The following is a 21,571-nucleotide window of genomic DNA, read 5'->3' as shown; positions in this document are numbered from 1 at the left end:
GTAAGTTAGATTGAACTATCAAGATAAACTTGAACTGGAAAGAAACACAAGATTATTTTTTCTTAGTGTTCCTGTTTCTTGTAACTGAAGATGGAATAATAAAAGGACAGTGGTACGACAGTTATATACTTGATTTCAACGTAAAGTTTCTTTTCTTTAAAAATTGAATAATTCATTTTTTAAAATTTATATAATATTCTCTTTACAGGAATTGAAGAATGTAATACTTTAGCAAATCAAACTGATTGGACAGATCCGTACTTTGTTGATTTCTTAAGGGATGCTGCAGAAGTAACCGGTGAAGAGACAGATGATGCAGATTTTGAAGCGCCGAAAATATACGAACCAATCACAAGTTTAGAACAATTGAGTAGTCGTTTACAAATGTTAATGCAAATGTACAATGAAGCAATACGTGGCAGTAAATTGGATTTGGTATTTTTCAAAGATGCCATGATACATCTTGTAAAAATTTCACGTGTAATCAGAACACCTAAAGGTCATGCATTATTGGTTGGAGTTGGTGGTTCAGGCAAACAATCGCTTACACGTTTAGCTTCATTTATAGCAGGTTATAAAACTTTTCAGATAACATTAAGCCGGTAAGAAATAAATAATCGGTAACTTATTAAATTATATTTTTTTACTTATTGTTTTCTTGATATCATTTGATATCAGCTAACTTTAAAGCTCATTATTCTCACAAAAAAACATTTGAAATTGAAGTTGACTATTGATAGAAGTGTCTTTTCTTCACTTTCAAACACTAATTGATGTCAACTGGTGAATTAGTGATAACTGTTGACCACTGCAAAAGTTTTTTTGTCTACTTTCGAGGTTCCTCATTACTTCACACCCATGAAGCATACAGTAACTAGATCCAGCAACTTCTAGTCGGGTACAATTACTCTGAGCTAGAATATTATTGAGTCAGAATATTAAGGTCTACAACCTAAACTTTATTTTATTCTCTATATTGAGATATTAAACGTCAGCTGTAGTTAGTGCATGATACAAATTAGCTTTGAAATGGACAACCGATAAAATTATACTATAATGGTGGTCTCAAGTGTGCCAATCAAAATTAAGGTAGAGCCTTATAGTTTGTAGCAAGAAATTGAAAGCTCAGCGAAACATAGCTGGAATGTTATTAGAAACTTAGTAGAAATAGGATATATTTGGATAGTGAAATGCTTGAAATTAATAAAAATATTGACTGTGCAACCATATAGTGAATATGGCATGGTGATACCTTGACGTGGTGGTCGGGCTTGCCTATCATGATGAATCAATCGAGCTATACTAGCTGGAACAATCGTTCCTCAAGGTCCTACCGTGCCAGACAGGTCGGTTGAAGAGCGGTAAGACTAAAAGCAGCAAACCCAAGGTCCGAAGGCGAAGTCGTACTACTGACTGTGCAGAAGTGTGACGGTAGTAAGGTGTTTCCTTCAGACAACCAGCATAACAGCGATGCTGCCTTCCCACGAGGAGGGGTGGGGTTAGAAAAGGTCGACCCTATAGCTATAGCTAATCTGAAACGAGAAAGAGCAGCTAGTCCAGATGGATTGGATCCAGAGGTCTTTAAGTATGGTGGTCCAATTTTCGCGATTAGGTTGACTAATATTTTAGCTAAAATCTGGAAGTTGGATATCATCCGATATGACTGGTCTCAATCTCTGGTTGTCCCTATATATAGGAAGGGGTCAAAATCATCCTGTGATAACCATAGAGGGATTAGTTTGACTAACATAGCATCTAAAATACTAGCCTCAATAATTATCGGGCGCCTAACTAACACTCGTGGACTCTAAACACGAGAAAATCAGGCTGGCTTCAAACCTGGTCGTGGCTGTATTCACTATTCGTCAGGTTTTAGAACACAGGCATGCTTATCGACGTCAGACAATGATAGTTTTTCTTGACTTAAAAGCAGCATTTGACTCTGTATACCGAGAACCTGTGTGGAAGTGTCTGTCATTGAAACGTCTACCTCAGAAGTACATAAACCTTGTGAAGGCTCTTTACTCGAATACTACCAGTCGAGTGAGAGCTTATGGCGAACTGTCATCTGATTTTGAAACCTCAAATGGTGTCCGACAAGGCTGTCCACTATCCCCATTTTTGTGTAACTTTTTTATAGACCTACTGCTGGAAATAACACTCTCATCGTCTGAATTTCCAGGAATTGATCTCCTGCCAGGAGGTTCACTTATCGACTTAGAATACGCAGATGACATAGTCCTGTTTGGTGAAGACGCTGACAAAATGCAATCCCAGGATACTTAGAATGAGTTTCTCCCCCCTTAAATGTAAATTGTTACTCCAGGACTGGTCTGCGTCAACACCTGGACTAAGGATACAGAGTGAAGTAGTCGAACGTGTCGACAGCTTCACTTATCTTGGAAGTCTGATCAGCGCTAAAGGGTTGTTGTCTGACGAAATCTCAGCACAGATTTAAAAAGCTCGTTTGGCTTTTGCCAACTTACGTCACCTATGGTGAAGACGAGATATCCGTCAATCAATTAAGGGACGAGTATACTGCGCAGCAGTTCGTTCCGTTTTACTTTGCGGCTGTGAAACATGGCCATTAAGAGTAGAAGATACTGGTAGGTTACTAGTATTTGACCACATATGTCTTAGAAATATTGCTTGCATCTGCTGGGATCACCGGGTAAGTAATAGTGAGGTTAGACACAGGGTATTAGGGAATGATGGTAAATCAGTTGATGAGATTGTGAATCTTAGGCCCTTTTTTAAGTATGCCTGAACACCGATTACCACGACGCGCTATGCCGACTAGTGTAGGAGATGGTTGGAAAAGAGTTAGGGGCGGCCAAACCAAAACGTGGCTTCAGTGCTTGAAGTCACTAACTTCTAGTCTGAGCCATGTTGGCAGATGCAGACTACCTGGTTGGGGTCCGCGTGACTATCGTAACCAATGTCTGGTGACTCGAGGTGACATGGCTCAGAATCGATCGCAATGGCGTAGGTGTATACACTCTTTATCTTGCCTTAAACCTTGAGATTAAAATTGCTTCATAACGTTCTTCCTTCCTATACTATATCCTTATATACCACCTATCTTTTATATACTACCACCCCTAAATTAACTATTTCTATGAATCCGGTGTTCATCTTGTTGTGCTAACGAGGTATGGCAACTTGGACCGATGCATTAATGTGCCTTGTCCTACGTTGTAGCTGACTGACTGCTTAAGCTAAATTACAAGAAATGCCTGACATTTACACATGTTGTATGTTATAATATTTGATGTAATTCAATATATGGTCAAGAGTGTTTGTGTAGTTAGATAATACTCTCCTAATCTAACTAATAACTTTAAATCTTATCTTCAACTTTCTCACATTTGCCAACAAGGTAGCAAAGCCTCATTGTGTGATAGCTGATGTCACTTGGTGATGAAAACCTCATGGTCATAACCTTAATTCTCAACATTAACTGAACTCCACATACGGAAACGTAACTTTTTTTCTTCTACAATAATAAATTATTTAAAATATAAGGGTTAATTAATCATATGCAAATTATTATTCCACTGAATTTTCATCGTTTTTAATCGTTTTATAAATAATTATTATTTCTTGATTGGCTAATAACTCTCTCAAAGTCGTCATTATAGTATAATTTTACCAGAAGATCCCTACGACTCCCCATTAAAATATAGTGACGTCTCTTGTTGTTTGGTCTAATTGAATTTCCATCTTCAAAATGTTACTTTATTTGGTCAACTTATTGTGGACCTAATGAACTTGAAAAGAATTGAATAACACATTTATAAATTATGTACAGATGACTAATCTGATCTTTGAATCTCTTGTTCTATCTTTCTATCATTGAAAGTGAAAGATCTAAGTCATCCTGACGATATGTTTTCGATAAGTTATTCAACCAAAGTAAATTAGAATCACGTGATAACTGTAAAATTTAAGTTGTTTCAGAGACGGTTGTTAAATGATTAATTATAACGGCGCTTCTTGTTATCAAATTCACCGAATGTAGCACAAGAGTTTAAGATACCTTAGGAGAATCAATAAGAACAGCTAAAGTGAACATGAATCAGCAGTCAATAGGACTGAAACGATACATTGTTACAGTCTGAGTCATTTGTAAAGAATTAGAGCAACTGATCGTAAGATATACCAAGACCGTAGTGATAAATAGGATTAATATTAAGTACAAGTGGACAGTTGAAATAATAAAATAGTTAATAGTCTTTTAAGTAATATTACTTATTCGTAATAAGTATGACAAACTGGGTGAGTAGGACATATCCAACAAGTATATTTTTAGTGGGTACAACAAATGAATTTTTATATTAAACTATTTCACATCAGAAACGTCATAATAATTTGTTTTTGATTGGTCTTAGTAACCAAATTTCTAGTTCTACAGGATTTTTATCATCATTAACAAGCCAGCGATTTATTGTGATAGTTTTTTGAGGATTATCTAGTACAGTGGATGCCGATTTCCCGTTTGAATTTTCAGGTATTTTACTCTTATAAGCTTTTCCACACATTTTGAGTAGCCATTTCCCAAGTTTTTATGCAAACCTCTTCTTTTTTAAGCTTCCATGTAGATATGGTTTCCATTTGATGAACAGAAGTGCTTCATGAGGTTATTACAAGGTACCCAAGTTCAGGGAAAGCCAATAGTTTTTTTGGTTTGCAGTGACAGCATACATTTACGTTATAGTGAATTGACCTGCTGATTTAAACGCTTCGGTAATTGTTATGTAGCATGAAACATTTATAATTGAGCTTACTAATATAAATTCTAAGGTAATCTATAGGTTCTATTTATCTTCGAAAAAATCCAGTTCTAACATTCATTGAAACATATCCAGTTACTTGCGTTTGTGACTTAACTTTTTTACATTACAGTTTTCCTTATTGTTTTGCAGCTCATATAATGTCTCTAATCTTATTGAGGATTTGAAATATCTTTATCGGACAGCCGGCCACCAAGGTCAAGGGATAACATTCTTGTTTACTGATAATGAAATTAAAGATGAGTCATTCTTGGAATATCTAAATAATATGCTTAGTTCCGGTGAAATAGCCAACTTATTTGCTCGGGATGAAATGGATGAAATTCTACAAGAACTAGTTGGTCCTATGAAACGTGAATTTCCACGTCGACCTGTTAGTAATGAAGCATTAGCTGAATATTATTTAAGTAGGATAATACAAAATCTACATGTTGTACTATGCTTTTCACCAGTTGGACAAAAATTCCGTAATCGAAGTTTGAAGTTTCCTGGTCTTATTTCTGGTTGCACAATGGATTGGTTTCAAAGATGGCCTAAAGATGCGCTGATTGCTGTATCTAATCATTTCTTATCTAATTTTGACATAGTTTGTACACCTAATGTGAAAAAAGCTGTAGTACAGACAATGGGTGTGTTTCAAGTGAGTTCGGTTTTTTTATGACCAGAAGTCGAGCACACTATTTCTATATCATGAAAAATACATAACGGAATTGTAAAATTTCTACTAAATGAAGCCAGTTTAATATCGTAGGTCTACTAAAAATGCATGCTATTTGTAAACAGTTTAGTAGCATCTCTCACATGTAACACTTAATCATTCGTTCTTGTTTAAAATGAAATATTCATTAACTAGCCGGCTAATTCACAGGAACCTATACATCTAAACCCACTCTCCTTTAAAGAGAATAATAGATTAATTCCAGATACATTATTCTAATTGAAGTGAATATTATGAAATCTGATGAGTTTTGGAATGGTAAATAAATATATTTTCGAATTAATTTTCGAAAACAATCGGACAAGTCTTTAGATTGTATTAACATACCTTGAAACGTCATCATATTCAATGATTAAAGTACTAGCTTATTTCTAAATGTGATGCTTAGTTATCTTTGCGCTTTTTTGTCACGTATTAGACAGTGCTCACCAAACTACTTTTGTAGGCAACTGAACAAAAATTATAGTGTAGACATAGACAGGAATACATAGTTTCCTATTAGGTACATGAACCGAGGAAATTGAATATGTGGTAGCTTTTTTAGTTCCTCATTGAATCAAATATTGTGGTAGTATGATTTGCTACTTAGATAGTTTTACAAGTAACAATAAGAATATTCAAATAACAAATGTTCTTTTCAACAGCTCAAACAGGTCAAACTTGGATAAACAGACTTTAAAATAATAATCACAAAAGCTTTATTTAGACCATATGATGAAATTACATAGGGGGATTCATTGTGATAGTAGAATTTTCATAGTTAAGATCACGAATTGATCCTATCTAGATCACCATTGAGAACCAGAAAGCAGTAGATAAGTGTCTCGTCCTAGTCCTTGGCGGTTCACATCCACAAATCTGCATCCGGGAAAAATCGGATAGTGAAGAATATAAACGGAGAAAGGTATAAGACGGCATCATATGCGGTATCTGAAAAATTAGCAAAACCATTTGATAAACCATATCCAGAGAAGGAAGGGACTGGGATGTTACAAAGTTCTTCTGAACACACAAACTAGGGTTATAGGTTCAGATCCTTTTGGCTTCTGCTTTACGGAGAAGATGGGATCGAACCTCATCGGGAAACAATAATAGTTCACTCGAAATGATTTTACTTTATTTACTACTTGAACACTGTCAGCCAGGTCTGCCAAGATAGAGCTGCGTAATGCTATGATAGGGCCTTTCTAAATCAAGCCGGGAATTGTTCACTTCTTCGTTGGTTAAGTTGCCCGTTAGTACGTCCAATATATCTCTCTTCACAGGAACAGTTAAATTTGTAGTCACTCATCGAAGAGGTAAACTCAGGTAACCTATTATTTATTTGAGCGGACATTATTGGTCCACTAGAAAATTCCAGTCTAGAATCAGCTACGTAAAATGTCCCAATTAACTGTCTTCGCTTATCTGTCATGTAGGACATCACTAGCCACAAACCCGTTAAATTTTAGTTTTTGGAATAGAGGTCTCTTATGTGTGATCCATATTTCCAAATTATTCTTCTTTGGATACACGCATTTCTCTAAAAATACTTCTCGGATAGCCTATTTTCGTCAGTATGTTATTAATAAACTCTAACTCTTCATACTTTCCTTCGAGCAGACTACTTTTTGTTCTGCCAATATAAGATACCCGAACAATTTTATTTTGTAGCAAATGGGTGTAAAACTATAGAAAAGTATGTGTACTGATATACAAAGGAGCTATTCCTATACATTCTTCTGTGTGACGAACCATTACCTCGTCTACTAAACAGAATATCACGAAAATTTAGTTGGTTGCCTCACTCGTTCTCATCAATGAAAATAGTTATTTTTCAGTCGTCGTTTTTCGACTGGTAGCAACTACTAATCTAAAACTGAGACAAATATAATTACATATATGAATTTCAAAATTTGAAAAATTCCCATATTGTGATTTAGAACAACATATATAAGCGAACAATATTGTTTTCGATTAGATCCTCATCAGGCTTTCTCTAATATAAGAAAATAAAGATATCAACAGCTGCGAAGAAACCGCTTTTCCTGAAACTACAATTCAACGGCGATTTAGCTGATGATGTATTACGGGATAGACTGACTAGAGCAGTTAAGAGAACGTTTAATGCAGCCGACCTTTCTTACTCGACACGATCTATGATGATTCCCCAACTAAGGGAAAAGTTGCCTGGTTATGCCACTTCTATGTGTATCTATGAATTCAGCTGCTCCTGTGGAGAAAGGTATGGTCAAGTCGATACGGAGCTCGATTCTTTCACACTTGATCGTTAGTGGTCATGAAGTTGACAGAAATCAGTCTTTTAAAGTTTTCCCTATGGGGTTCGATCTGGTCTCTTACACATAGCAGAAGCTATAGGAATTCAATCCAACAACCCAAGTTTTTGTGTTCATAAGAAATTTGTAATACCCTTATCTCTCCCTTGGCCTTAATAATAAATAATTTTATTTTCCATACTCTTTCTTCGTTTATTTTTCTTCACCCCCCCCCCTACCAATTATTTACTTATAATTTTTCTAATATTCGCTTCACGGTCCAATTATCTAAACATTTCTTATTACGTAGTCTTATAATTTTTACGAATGTTATTTCAGTGTCTATATTTTTCTAATCATTGACCTGTTTCTCATTATGTAACATTGATTCAAGCCTTTATTATTCTTATCACAACTAGTACACCTGTCATCACACTACCAATTTGTACTTTTCACTTATTATGTTTATTTATGTAATCTATTCCACTGTTATCATTGACTCATAAACTGCCTTGACTGGTTTAGTAATTTCGTATTTACAGATAAAATTACTGTATATTAGAGTAAAGCCTGATGAGGATCTAATCGAAAACAATATTGTTCGCTTATATGTGTTGTTCTATATCTGAATTTAACCTTAAGTTTTAAAACCTAACGTCTTAACTAAAAGGTACCTATTTTAATTTTGATATTTTTTTTATAAATAAAAATAAAACGGACAATGTGAATAATAATCGTAATAATAGGATTTGGTAGCTGAGTCGTGTATTGATTATTTTCAATGTTTCCGTCGTCAAACTCATGTTACACCTAAATCATATCTATCATTTATTAATGGTTACATGGAAATATATAAATTGAAACATAATGAAATTGGTCAATTAGCTGAACGTATGAATACCGGCTTAAAAAAATTAGTTGAAGCAACCGAGTCAGTAAACGAATTAAGCAAAGAATTAATTGAAAAAGAAAAAGAGCTTGCCATTGCTAATAAAAAATCAGAAGAAGTTCTAACACAAGTAACTGTTCAAGCGACAGCAGCACAAAAAGTTAAAACTCAAGTACAAATAGTGAAAGATAAAGCACAAGTACTTGTTGATGGAATTAGTGTAGATAAAGCATCAGCTGAAATGAAATTAGAAGCAGCTAAACCAGCTTTAATGGAAGCTGAAGCTGCATTAGAAACAATTAAACCAACACATATTTCTACAGGTTAGTGTTTATTTATAAAAGTCTGTTTTGTTGTGATTTTTATTACGAGTATAGCTCGAACGATATTAATGTCAATGAGATATAGGTCTCAATAAACTTTACCAATATTATGTTGAGAAATCCCATTAATAATGATGCAGACAATAAAAAGTCGAATATAGAAGTATTTGAAGAACCCATATAATTCATATATTTGATAACGCAGATAAATGGTGAAAGATGAAGGGAAATGCATGTAAACGGACAGATAACAAATGGAGAAAGTGATGAGCTAACATACACACATCCTCATGTAAAAACAATTAAGATTACGAGTGAATAGCTGACGAGATTAAATATAGGCGTCCAGATTTTTGGTATTGTTCACTTAACGAAGTTACAAAATTATGCAGTTTACGAAATGCTGGTTAGTTCTGCACCTTTCATGATAGTTCATTTTTATTGGTTGTTTGAGTCTTCCCGTTGATGCTTAGGACTGCAGTTGACTTGTCTTTTTTGGTATACGTGCATTATGTGCGGATTGCCTCGAAATTCCCATGAAATCACAAATATTAAAAACAGTGAAATCGAAGATGAGTATTTCGTCCTATTTGAGACTCACTAGCTAGGTGAACCTGGATCTCAGAGTTGACGTTCACTCAGGGACCTAAACCCCTGTACCTTGGATGACGCGATGGCTTTTGGAGTGAACGGTACAAGGTCCAAGTCTCTGAGTGAACATGAACTCGTAGATGCAGGTTTAGCTAGTTGACCAGTCCCAAATGCGATGAAAAGCGCGTTATGGATTCCACTGCTAACTATCATCCATCCCTGCGTATAATGGTTTTGTTATTATGACTCAAAGCTTATAAAACTACATATATGCGAATAAGAAATCATCATTCGTACGTAAAGCAGTTATAATTTATACAAAACGGAGCAATAGGTGGATAATTAATTAACGGTAACTCTTGGAATGAAAACCTAAATTAACAGTCAATAAGAGTTAGATGAAAGCTTATACCCGAGACAGTATCAAAATACCACAAACCAATTATTTAAAAATTTAATAGTGACAAACAAGTGTAATGATTGATCGTCTTGCAGTCCTAAAATTTGTAACGTAGTGAATTATGATAGGTAGTCGACACGAAATCCTGTTCGACTCAGGTTTTGCGTTATTTAGCGCTCGTCAGTAAGATATACCTGTTAATGTTGACGAAACTAATACCCCTGGGTTACTTGACCCCGTTCCACACAACTTCGCAGTCAGAAACATTACCTCAGCTTTCAGGGCTACGATCAACCTCCTGTGGGAAGAAGATGTATCTACAATCTATTGATGACTGATTGGTGACCAGTGTATTATACATCAAGTCCTAGTAACGATCTTATCACTTTCAGAGACTTAGGAGTATAATTTTTCTAAAGAACTTAGAAAGAAACTAAAACATTTGATGTAATCATGTTATCAATTTATCGATGATCCAACATTAAGGGATAATTTTAAACAGTGAGGAAGTACTCGTTAATTTTAATGTCACCCTTATATTTACTTCGACAGAAAGGCACTAATCAAATACACTTTTTCTTAACTGCTCAGTGATAATGAACGTAAGTTAGGCAAATAAATAGGCGTGGTTGATGTTTAATATACCTAATAGTTCTCTATTAGTCAATGTTTTCAAAGTGTTGATTTCATTTATTCATATTTCAATGAGATATGAGTAAGATCCCTTATATTTAAACTAATTGCCAAAGCTATACATCAAAGTATGTTGACTAAACCTGTATCACTAATCCGACTATGGATTTAGATAGTCTGGATAAATGACATATTTGTTTTCATCAAGAGGGATGTAATAATAGTACTCACTTATTGATCGACAATACTTTTGATGGCACCTGATTTGTGGTAGAAGAGTTACTCAACAAAATTACCTTTGTCATTTTCGTGTACAGATACTACTCAAAGAGGGTACAACTCACCATCAAATTCTTGTCTTAGAAACAGTTGAAAAAAAAATCGACAAACTAGATATTCCGTAACGCCCACGGGAATATAACTATTAACTGACATTTTTAAAAATATTTTATTCTTTAGAGATCTCAGAATGGATAGTCTACATTTATGTGTAAACGTCTGAAAAACACTGAATGAATTTAACAATATTTTGTTGTTTTCTTCATAATCCAACACAGTTACTTCCCTTCATTTTATTCTGACCAAAAAATCCTGAGATAAAAAAAGGGTAGGATCAACATCGTTTACAAAACTGGCTAATTATATCAACCAAGAAGGGGACTATTAAAAAAAATTCAACTTCACCTTTTTGTATACGTTCGCGCGCGAGACCAATAGGTCCTGGGTTCAAATTTAGTGAGGCGGGATCATGGATGAGCACTGCTGAGGAGTTCCATATTAGGGTGAAACGGCCGTTCAGTGCTTCTAGGTTTTCCATTGTGGTCTGGCTTCAATTTACTCACGAATTCAACTATTAAATTACTATAATATCCACAAAACCCCTCTCCTCTGAATATATATATATATATCATTTATATCAATATCTTTAAAAAAATTAACCATGGATGGCAATTTGATTGGTTAATGCATATTAAATAAACTTCAAGAATTCTGGACAGGTTTATGAACTCTAGCCTCATGTAGTGCTTAGATAAGTCAATATAAACCTAGTCTATCAAAAAATGACAGATCAATTTGTCTTATTATATCAGGTCAATTCAATTAAGACGGCCACTAGGATTTTAAAAAAATGTCCATAGAAATCAAAAGGTTTCCGTAGTGAATTAATCACATCCTAAAATCATTAGAGTAAATTACTTTCTAAGCAAATTACCGTCTCGTTAACAAATCAACTTACTGAAGTATAATTCTTTACTGAATAATCCTTTCCTCCTCAGCTCCGTACAATTAAACTGATTCTGTGTTAAATATAATTTTTTAAAATAAAGTTTTATCCATTCACTCAGTCACCCAACCATTCACTTAGATTAATAATGCCTTAGGTTGTGGCCTTCAATTCGACCGTGATTTTTCTTTCATTTATTTTAAAGTTGATAACTTGGACAATGGGTATGATCTATCTTCATGTTATAATTATTGTCATGAGTAAGCAATGACTTTTGTCAGTAGTTATTTACATTGAGGACGATATTTAGTCTTAACATTTCCGAATAGATCCTTAAGATCAAATAGTCAGCATGTTAGGAATTTATTCTTCAGCATTTAACAAAGTAAAACTCATGTGGTCTTCAGATAAGTTCATTATTTTCTTTACTTTATTTATTATATTTTAGTGAGAAAACTTGGCAGACCACCACATTTGATCATGCGTATTATGGATTGTGTCTTACTGCTGTTTCAAAAGAGATTGGATGCTGTCACGCCGGATCCCGAACGTTCTTGTCCTAAGCCCAGTTGGAATGAAGCACTAAAACTTATGGGTGGTGCAAACTTTTTAAATGGATTATTGAATTTTCCTAAGGTATGAAATATAATCGCGGTTGAAAATGATTATCTTAATTGGTGATATTATTCTAATCATAAACTTCCCTAGTAAAATACAGTTATAGACTTAATCTGCCGATTAAGTTTATCTAGAGAGATTTGATCGGCTTAGCTCAGCATACAAGCTTTATCAATCAAATTTCTGTAGATATCCTACTAAATAGACTGTCTTCAAATGCAAAGTGATTGACTTAGGTTCAGTAAACTTCAATGTGGAATTTTAAGAGATTTTTATTACATAAAGGACTTCATGAGCTAAGAACATTCTGTAAATTCTTCAATTTCTAAAATTCAACATCCAATAGTCGTGATGAGCTTAACGCTGACCATTATTTGTCAGAAGTTCTTAGGGGAAAATATCCAGAAAACTACATAGAATGAATTTATGGAAATCAGATTTACATAAAGAATATATACATAGGAACATTTAAATTCATTTACAGTATTATGACAAAGAGTGTTGAATTATCGATCTTTGTGCAGGACGATGACGTTAAATTCTTCAGTATCCCACAAGACCAAATGCAGTTCAATTAGTATAAGATTTATCTGATCAATCTAAGCTTATTTTTAGTCAACAATGTACATTACTGTAGGAAGTGGTTGGTAAGATTTCCAATACTCTAACTAGTGTAAGTGACCCAGAAATGAATTAGTATTTACTGATATGTATTAGGCATTATTCTTGGATGCCGACCTTCTAACCGCTTTCTAATCTTCAGAACTTTACTCTTGAACCTTGAATAAGAAACAGAAAACCGAACGCATGAGAGAAGCTTTACTTCAATGGCTTGTGTTTCCGCAGAAAACGAGGGTATTTTTAGAATTATATGTGACCTTGCAATTTTAGTAGGTTCTAGCTAGGATTCTAAAATAGATAACGAAATCGGTTATTATCCAATCAGCACAACGAAAACACAACTAGACGTTTTCTAGAAGTTTCTTAGAAGTTTCTGTGAAACGCTGATTGGTCATTCACCCTCTCCTGCCTTTTGAAATCTTTTTCAAGGGTTTCAAACGTTTACAGACAGAATATAAAAAATTTACTTTTGATTTAGAGCCGGCTCTGACAAATTATCTGTTATAAAAGTAAAAGTGACTAACTATGATGTTAATAACTCATAGTGAAAAAAACATTTTTTGACTTTAGGACACAATCAATGAAGAAACAGTGGAATTAATGTTACCTTATTTTGAAATGGATGATTTCAATATGGAACAAGCTAAACGTGTTTGCGGTGATGTTGCTGGTTTATGTTCATGGACGAAAGCTATGGCTTCATTTTTTGCTGTTAATAAAGAAGTTTTACCACTTAAGGTAATTTATCACAAATACACACACTCTGTTAGTATATAAATACTTAAAAATGTTGTTAACCAGAACAATTTTTACCTACAATGACCGTATTTCTGATTTGAATTAAAGTCTCTTCTGTCTGAAAAACACATGAATAAAAAAAGGACTATCTAGACAAATCAATCTATCGAGTTCAATTTTAACAACAAACTTAACGATATGTCTTCTATTCAGTACTCAAATGCATAATGTGGTCGTTCATTAACATATTACTCCTAGTTTTGATAATAACCTAAAATAGTACAACCTTACAAAATTCAATCCAAAAAACTAGCTACACTATGTAAATGATATATTCTGTATTAATAAATGAAATAACATTCTTAATATTCATAGTTTGTTCAACACTTTATCCTATAATATACCGAACACTTGTTAAGAGGACTAAAATTGAATTCATTTCTGTATATTTTAGTTATTGTAGTCAATATTACAAGGTTAAAGATAGAAGTATTCGCAAGATTAAAAAGTGCTTGATCTATATTTGTAAGATTTTATAAGTCAATTGCTCAGTGAATAATGATGCTTTAGTATTTGAACTGAAACATACTAAGCTCTAATTTCTGTGTGAACATCAACATTAGATCTTAGACATATTTAGCTAACAAGTCCCAAATAAGATAAAACACGTGTTCTGCATTCCAATAACCTTAATTCGTAATAAATGTGTCCTCACTAGTGACTATTTTGAAGATAGATTTCAAAAAAACTTTATGTACATAAACTCACAGTAATGTAAATTCATTCAAGTTACGCTGTTTCTACTTGCCTTATTGTCGCCTCATCTGAATGATTTTTTATAAATTTTATAGTATAAATAACATCCATTCATCGTAGTCCTGACAGGTATTCTATATGTCAGTTAATTAACCCAACTCATTCAAGTATTTTACATCAATAAACTCTTGCAAGAGCCGTATAAATGAAATTTTAAGAAAAATGATAATTTACTTACCATTAAATAAGACACACACATAAATAAGCCTAACAAATCGAAATAATTATTTAGACAACACAAATGCCTATTTTAGTGACCAAGATCAAGTTAGGAAGCTATTAGTTGATAAAAGAAATATAACAGACAAGACAGAAACAGTACATCATTGATTTGCTGGAAGGTGCAAATAACAGAATGTAATCCTAAAACTCTTGTCTTCTATGCATTTTCAGTTGAGACCAACTACTAAGGAAATCGAGTTTTGAATATAGATCACAAAGCAGTAGTATTGAAATAGTTTAATGGTAAAATACTCCCTAGCTAAATCTCCAACTTGGGGTACAATTTAGTCTCAGTATCCCAATAGTGTGAACTGTCGAACTCTGGTTCCGTGTGAGACTTGAATATTCTGTGCTCCTTAGTTTTCTGTGGCTCGATAACTGATTTCTGTTTGCTCTGTGAAGGATCTTTAAATAAATCAAATCCCTACGAATACTCAGTCAAAAGTTTGCTCATTTGAATTGTTTGTCATAATCTATGAGAGCATTTTGACTAACAAATTCTTCATTCCTTTTTTCATATATAGTCAATGTTAGCACTACAGGAAAAGAGACTGGAAGGAGCTTTGTCTGAATTGGCGGTTGCTCAAGGTCAACTAGATGAGAAGCAAAGAGAATTAGATCTGGTGCAAGCGGAATATGATCGTGCAATGTCTGAAAAACAGAAACTCTTAGACGAGGCTGAAGGATGTAGAAGAAAAATGAGTAATGCTACGGCATTGATAGAAGGCCTTGCAGGCAAGAAGAAAAAACAAATTTCTCAAGTGTTTATTAATTTAAAAAATAAACTAGCAATAAAATTTGAAATACGTTCTGTAGCAAAAGTTGTGGTTAGCATTTATTTCTAAAATCTCATTCTAACTCATTACTTGTGTATAAATGAAACTTAGTGTTTGCTATTATAAAGGTATGACTTATTAAAAAAAACCATAACTCATCACACTTTTACAATATGGACTATAATGTCAAGTTATATCTCTAAAATTTTTGCAGTAAATCTAAAACTTGATAATGTAACCAAACAACCTCATGTCTGTTAAGGTATCACCAATAATCACTGATCATTAAGATCAGGTTGAACTTTTCATAAGTCTATTAATTATACAAGCGTGGACTATGTTATAAGAAATATCCTGAATGCATTTTGATAACTGTTTGTCTGAAATCATGAACCGATCTAAGGTCAATCACCATTGAAAACCTGGAAGTACTGGAAAGCCTTTCCGTCCCAGTATAAAACTACTCGTTAGTGCGCAATCACAATCCTGGACACAAGAACTGAACTCAGAACCCTCAGCTTTGTGAACGAATACATAACCTCTAGACCATTAAGCCGGAATCCAACCTTGTTAATGTCTAACTCTAATCAATCTGTGATATTTCTCAACCACCTTCTATTGTGTTCGTTAGGTAACTGCCTCACACCCAACATGAATTAGCCCCAATGATCACAGTTTCTCACCAAAACTCTAAAAGATTCCTTTCGAAGCTAGGCACTGCTAAGCAGATGATAACTGTAAGTATGGGGTTGTGGTGTTTGTTGAATTTCACTGGTAGTCTAAATTAGATCGGTTCATGTTTTCAGTGGAACTCAACAATCTCCACAAACAAACTGACTCTAATTACTATCTTTTTTTCCATTGATTTTTCAAGTTTTAAACAATAATGTTATCTTAAAACAATTATCGAATTTGGACAATTTACGAAGCAGGAAACAACCCATAATCCCAAGTTTGTGTTAATATATTACTAAACAGTTGTTGTTTTCCTGCAATACTGAACTCATATTCTGTTGTTTTAAACAAAGAAAGCAATCAATTTACAGAATACCTTCTTTTGAATGTTTTATTTAGGTGAACGTATTAGGTGGACAGAAGCAAGTCAAACATTTGAAGAGCAAATTAATCGGCTAGTTGGTGATGTACTTTTAGCAACTGGATTTCTTTCATACACTGGACCATTTAATCAAGATTTTCGTAATTTACTAAATCAGAATTGGCGTCGAGAATTAGTACAAAACAAAATACCATTTTCTGATGTAGGTTCTTTCTACGATTTATTGAAATAGCGAATTATTAGTATTCGTGGTTTTTGTATGGTTGTTGAACTTTGTAGCCTACATCATGGGTTGACTTTAGACAAACAATGAAAGCTAGTAAGTCGAAACTATTAGGTGTCAACTCAGTGGTTGAATGATTGATAGCTCTGTGCGAGGTCTGGAGATCCTGAACTTAATCCTGGTGTGGTCGTTAATGTGACTTTCTGAAGAGTCCTTCACTAAGATAGAATACCTCTCTAGTGCTTTATGGTTTTCTAGCTTAAGTCCAAAGAACTAGTAAGATCTAAACTAGCAAAAATCTAAATTATAAAGTAACAAATGTAAATAACGAATGACATGTCTTTATATTTAATTGTCTTCGTAATTTTCGTCATCAAACAGGTTTTCTATAAATAACTGATAAGACCGAAGCGAAGAATATAAAGCATGTTATGATTGAGTAAAAGCTTATTTTCTTAAGACTTGGCTTCAAGGGAAACAAAATAACTGAAGATACTGGTCTCAGATTAAAAGCCATAATAAAAAGAACGTTTCCAACTGCCAAGTTGATCTCTGTATCAAACGAATTGCTCATTAATACTGACGTGTATGAAAAAATTCTCACCTTATGTTACCCCTAATTTTGTCTACCAGTTTAAATGTACATGTCAACGCACACAAATTGGAAGAACATAAGGGAGGGTTAATGTTCGCATCTCTGAGCATATTCTACAGAAGCTTAGACTTTGAAGACAAAACGTTTTGAACAGTGTCATCTCTTGCCATCTGACTGACAGTATTCATGGTGATGATGTCTTAAATTCCTTCAGGATAATTGATAAACAAAAAATGTCAACCTTACTTAGGTTTGCCATGGTCATTGTCATAAAAAGACAAATCAAATTTCTGCACCGAAAACGATTCAATCTTGTTTTGCCGTGTTGAATTCAACTATCAATGTTTGTTGCGTAATTTTTCCTTTCATGACACAAGTTATTAAATCTCACTTTTTATCTAATCTATATTCAATTAGTCGATTTTGATTTATGCGTTAAATAACTATAACAATAATATCGTATAATGAAAATTCCCATTTTGGGATTTTGTAAAGAGCAATTAGACCCTTTGATAAATTTCAATAGTGATAATCTTCGTCTTCTTATTACACTATCGAAATTTTGTAAAAAAAATGAATCGAGCGAAGAAATTCCCTTTCACTTAGTTCTTCATCATGGCTCCACACTAATGTATACATGTGTGACTCACAACAAACAAATAATATTCATTGGTTAGTTACGTTAAGTACTAATTATATAATAACAGTGGGTACAAAATAATGTTAAGTAATTGAAAGAGACAGGGTTATAATAATCAAGGTAATTATTCGAAAAATCGAACAGTTGCTACGTTGTAAAATATATAAAAAGAAATAACTAACAAAATATTTTGATGAAAGGTCAATATTATCATAGTTATGTAAGAATGTTGAGAATATGTGAAATACAAAAAAGGAAGAAATTGGGATACAGTTAAAATATTTTTGAAGGAAACGGTTTCATCAATGTTCAGCTACAAACTCACTGCAATGCCGATGACCAAGGTAGCGAGAGTGGTTGTACGAACTTGTTTTATATGCAATGGTTTAGTTTGTGAACATGGAATTTCGATGGCTTCAGTAATGTGCAAAAGACGAACTCGTAAATGTGTTCCTCATCACCTTTAACCCGGCTCCACGTACGTTTAAGCACAATCGAACGTGTCTCCTACTCATTATCGACAAAATTACATTCACTTATGAGACCGTTTCCGATATTACGATATAAAGTATGTAAGCTGTTTTTATTCATTGATATTACTCCTTTAACAGTCGATCTAAGCTAGACCACCATTGAAAACCTGGAAGCGCTGGATTGTTGTTTCGTCCTAGTATGGGAATCCTCACCAGTGAGTATCTACGATCCCATACGCGGGACTCGAATATAGGACCTTCGTTCTCCGTACAAAATCTTGACTTGTAGATCACTGAGCCAGCTTCCAACCTTGTTAATGTCTAACTTCAATAGGTCCATGATCTTGAGCGACCCTTCATCCATTGTCTTGGGTGTATAACTGTCTCACACCTGACACAGATTGGACTCGTGCGGGGTCGTGGATGCGCACCGTTGAGGAGTCTCATACTAGTACAAAACGGCCCTCTAGTGTTTCCAGGTTTTCAATGGTGATCTCGCTTAGATGGACTTGCGAGTTCAACTGTTAGAATACTACAATTTTCACGAATCCCCATGCTGATAATATTAATATTTTCAGGTGATAAGCAGCTGACCAGAAACCACGAAATATCTTCTTTGTTAAGTGTTCTTTGTCTCGTCAAATAAGTTATAAAAACTATTTCATGATTACTCGGTAAAACTGATCCAAGGAATCGAACACTTTTCTCTAATTCATTATATAAATGGTTTCCGAGTCTGAAATTCTTCAAAGTACTTGACAAAGTCCAGGTTATGCTTGACGATATTTTATTTAAAATGTTCCTAATATTATTAAAACAAAAATTTCAATTCCTAACTCATTTTATTAGTCTACAGTGTATAGTTATGTTAGTGATGGTTTCTACCTGTCTTTTTCTGTTGTACTCATACTTCAAAAAAGGACATTAATTATATCACAATGTTGGTTGATAATGCGACATTAAGTGAATGGAGTGTTCAAGGTTTACCTAATGATGAATTATCAATTCAAAATGGGTTAATTGTAACACGTGCTAAACGCTATCCATTGTTAATTGATCCTCAAGGTCAAGGCAAAGCATGGTTAAGACGTAAAGAAGCTGAAAATGAATTGCAGGTTAGTTGAACCATAAGATTACATTTGGTGATATTTACAATTTGGCTAATACTTTATATCTACTTTAGCAGACAAAAGTAATAGTGCAAACTCTGGATTAAATGTGTAAATTTTACTAGTGTTTTTGTCAGAATCTTCCATATTATTTTGATCTTACATTTATATGAGAGACTACATAGTCAAATGGCTTTACTAGTTTAGATGTGAAAAACTCTTGAAAATGATAGTGGCCCTCTACGATCACCTATCTAGCTGATAGCGTATAAACCTAAAGCTTGGCTAACACAACTAATCTGAATAAGATATATTTAAGAATGAATTTTAGTTGTTGATATTTAGGACTCTATTTAATCAGTTTTTATTGGCATATGCTCATCTTGAGTGCGTCGCCTCGATAGGATTTTTAGTAACTAGTTTTAGTCAAGTTGAACTGTGTGGTTACATTCAACTTATATGATGAACGACGAAGAACAAAATCAACTTAGATAATTAAAGCAAAATTAACATACTAAATGAAGCGGAAATTATGATAAAAGCAAGAAAATGTAAAATTAAGTTTTAATTATTAACTGGCATACTAGTGCTATCAGAGCTTTACAACGAACAAGTCATCCGGTGAATGACTTTTATTACTATTAGCTTTGTTCAGAAAAGTTTACAGAATAACGTTTGTTTTAGACCGACTACTGGTAAGTTTATGCTACAGAATTTTCCTAGTTTGATCACCATTTAAATTTACGCTCATTTCATGTTAATAAATGTAGTGGGAAGTACGGAGTTTTGATCCCAGATGAGATAAATATTATGCACTACCGAGTCCGAACTATGATTAAAAAGCTGTCAAATGCTCTCCGTCCCTTAATGGTTATCTAACTAACGTCGTTTTATGATATAAATTATGAAATTCAATCATCTCCAGAAACACCTTGGAACGAAACATGCATCTTTAACGACATTTTGACATGATCGAATTCAAACATTATTTACTGTATCTCATTTTCACACAGATAACATCATTGAATCATAAATATTTTCGAACACACTTGGAAGATTCACTATCACTTGGACGTCCATTACTCATAGAAGATGTTGGTGAAGATCTTGATCCTGCCTTAGACAACGTTTTAGAAAAGAATTTCATTAAATCTGGTTCAACATATAAAGTGAAAATTGGTGATAAAGAATGTGATATAATGAGTGGATTTCGTCTATATATTACAACAAAATTACCAAATCCGTCATATACACCAGAAATTTATGCTAAAACATCAATTATTGATTTCACTGTTACAATACGTGGCCTCGAAGACCAACTTCTTGGTTTGGTAATATTAACAGAGAAAAAAGTAGGTCATATTTGGTGGTGATTATTAATTATTGTCATTATTATTGTCTTGATTCTTACTATCATGAACACTATACTTTAAAGCGTTGACCACTGAAGTAAAGCTGAACTATAAAAGTGAGCTTGATTCTCTTCAGATAATCGGAATGATTTATAGTACTATAACTGAAAGTTTGGATTAGGATTTAAAGTTTAGGATTCAGAGTTAGCATTAGAGTTAACATCAGAATGTATAATTTTAGGTTAATGAATTACAGTTTGGAGTAGATTTCAGGATTCAGGACAAGGGTTTGGGATTGGAAATAGACTTTATGCCTAGTCTATATGCGTATCTAAATCCAAACTCCAATCCTGAATCCTAAACTCTTCATATAAATCCTATGCTTTATATTCTAGTTTTAATCCTAAATACTAATCCTGATTTTGACATTATGATTAGTTCTTAATTTGTGGTTAAGGTTACTTCTGCTTCATCCTATATCTTTATTCATAAAATATTCATCAC

General features: G+C 33.7%; 1 protein-coding gene across 1 annotated transcript in view; it reads left to right on the top strand.

Annotated features, from left to right (window-relative positions):
* Positions 1-21,571, top strand: part of Smp_153140 (ciliary outer arm dynein beta heavy chain-related) — a gene marked incomplete at its 5' end in the record, with an annotated part of 128,079 nt that overhangs the window by 80,412 nt on the left and 26,096 nt on the right. Inside the window, 9 exons of the mRNA XM_018796364.1 lie at positions 209-602; positions 4,926-5,433; positions 8,513-8,978; positions 12,276-12,463; positions 13,637-13,804; positions 15,367-15,577; positions 16,693-16,877; positions 19,527-19,721; positions 20,729-21,067. Coding sequence (XP_018646894.1) covers positions 209-602; positions 4,926-5,433; positions 8,513-8,978; positions 12,276-12,463; positions 13,637-13,804; positions 15,367-15,577; positions 16,693-16,877; positions 19,527-19,721; positions 20,729-21,067 — 2,654 coding nt within the window. The remainder of the gene's footprint in view (positions 1-208; positions 603-4,925; positions 5,434-8,512; positions 8,979-12,275; positions 12,464-13,636; positions 13,805-15,366; positions 15,578-16,692; positions 16,878-19,526; positions 19,722-20,728; positions 21,068-21,571) is intronic.

This window comes from Schistosoma mansoni (assembly GCF_000237925.1).
Source record: "Schistosoma mansoni, WGS project CABG00000000 data, supercontig 0173, strain Puerto Rico, whole genome shotgun sequence".
Lineage (NCBI taxonomy): Eukaryota > Metazoa > Platyhelminthes > Trematoda > Strigeidida > Schistosomatidae > Schistosoma > Schistosoma mansoni.
This window is presented reverse-complemented; position numbering and strand designations above follow the sequence as displayed.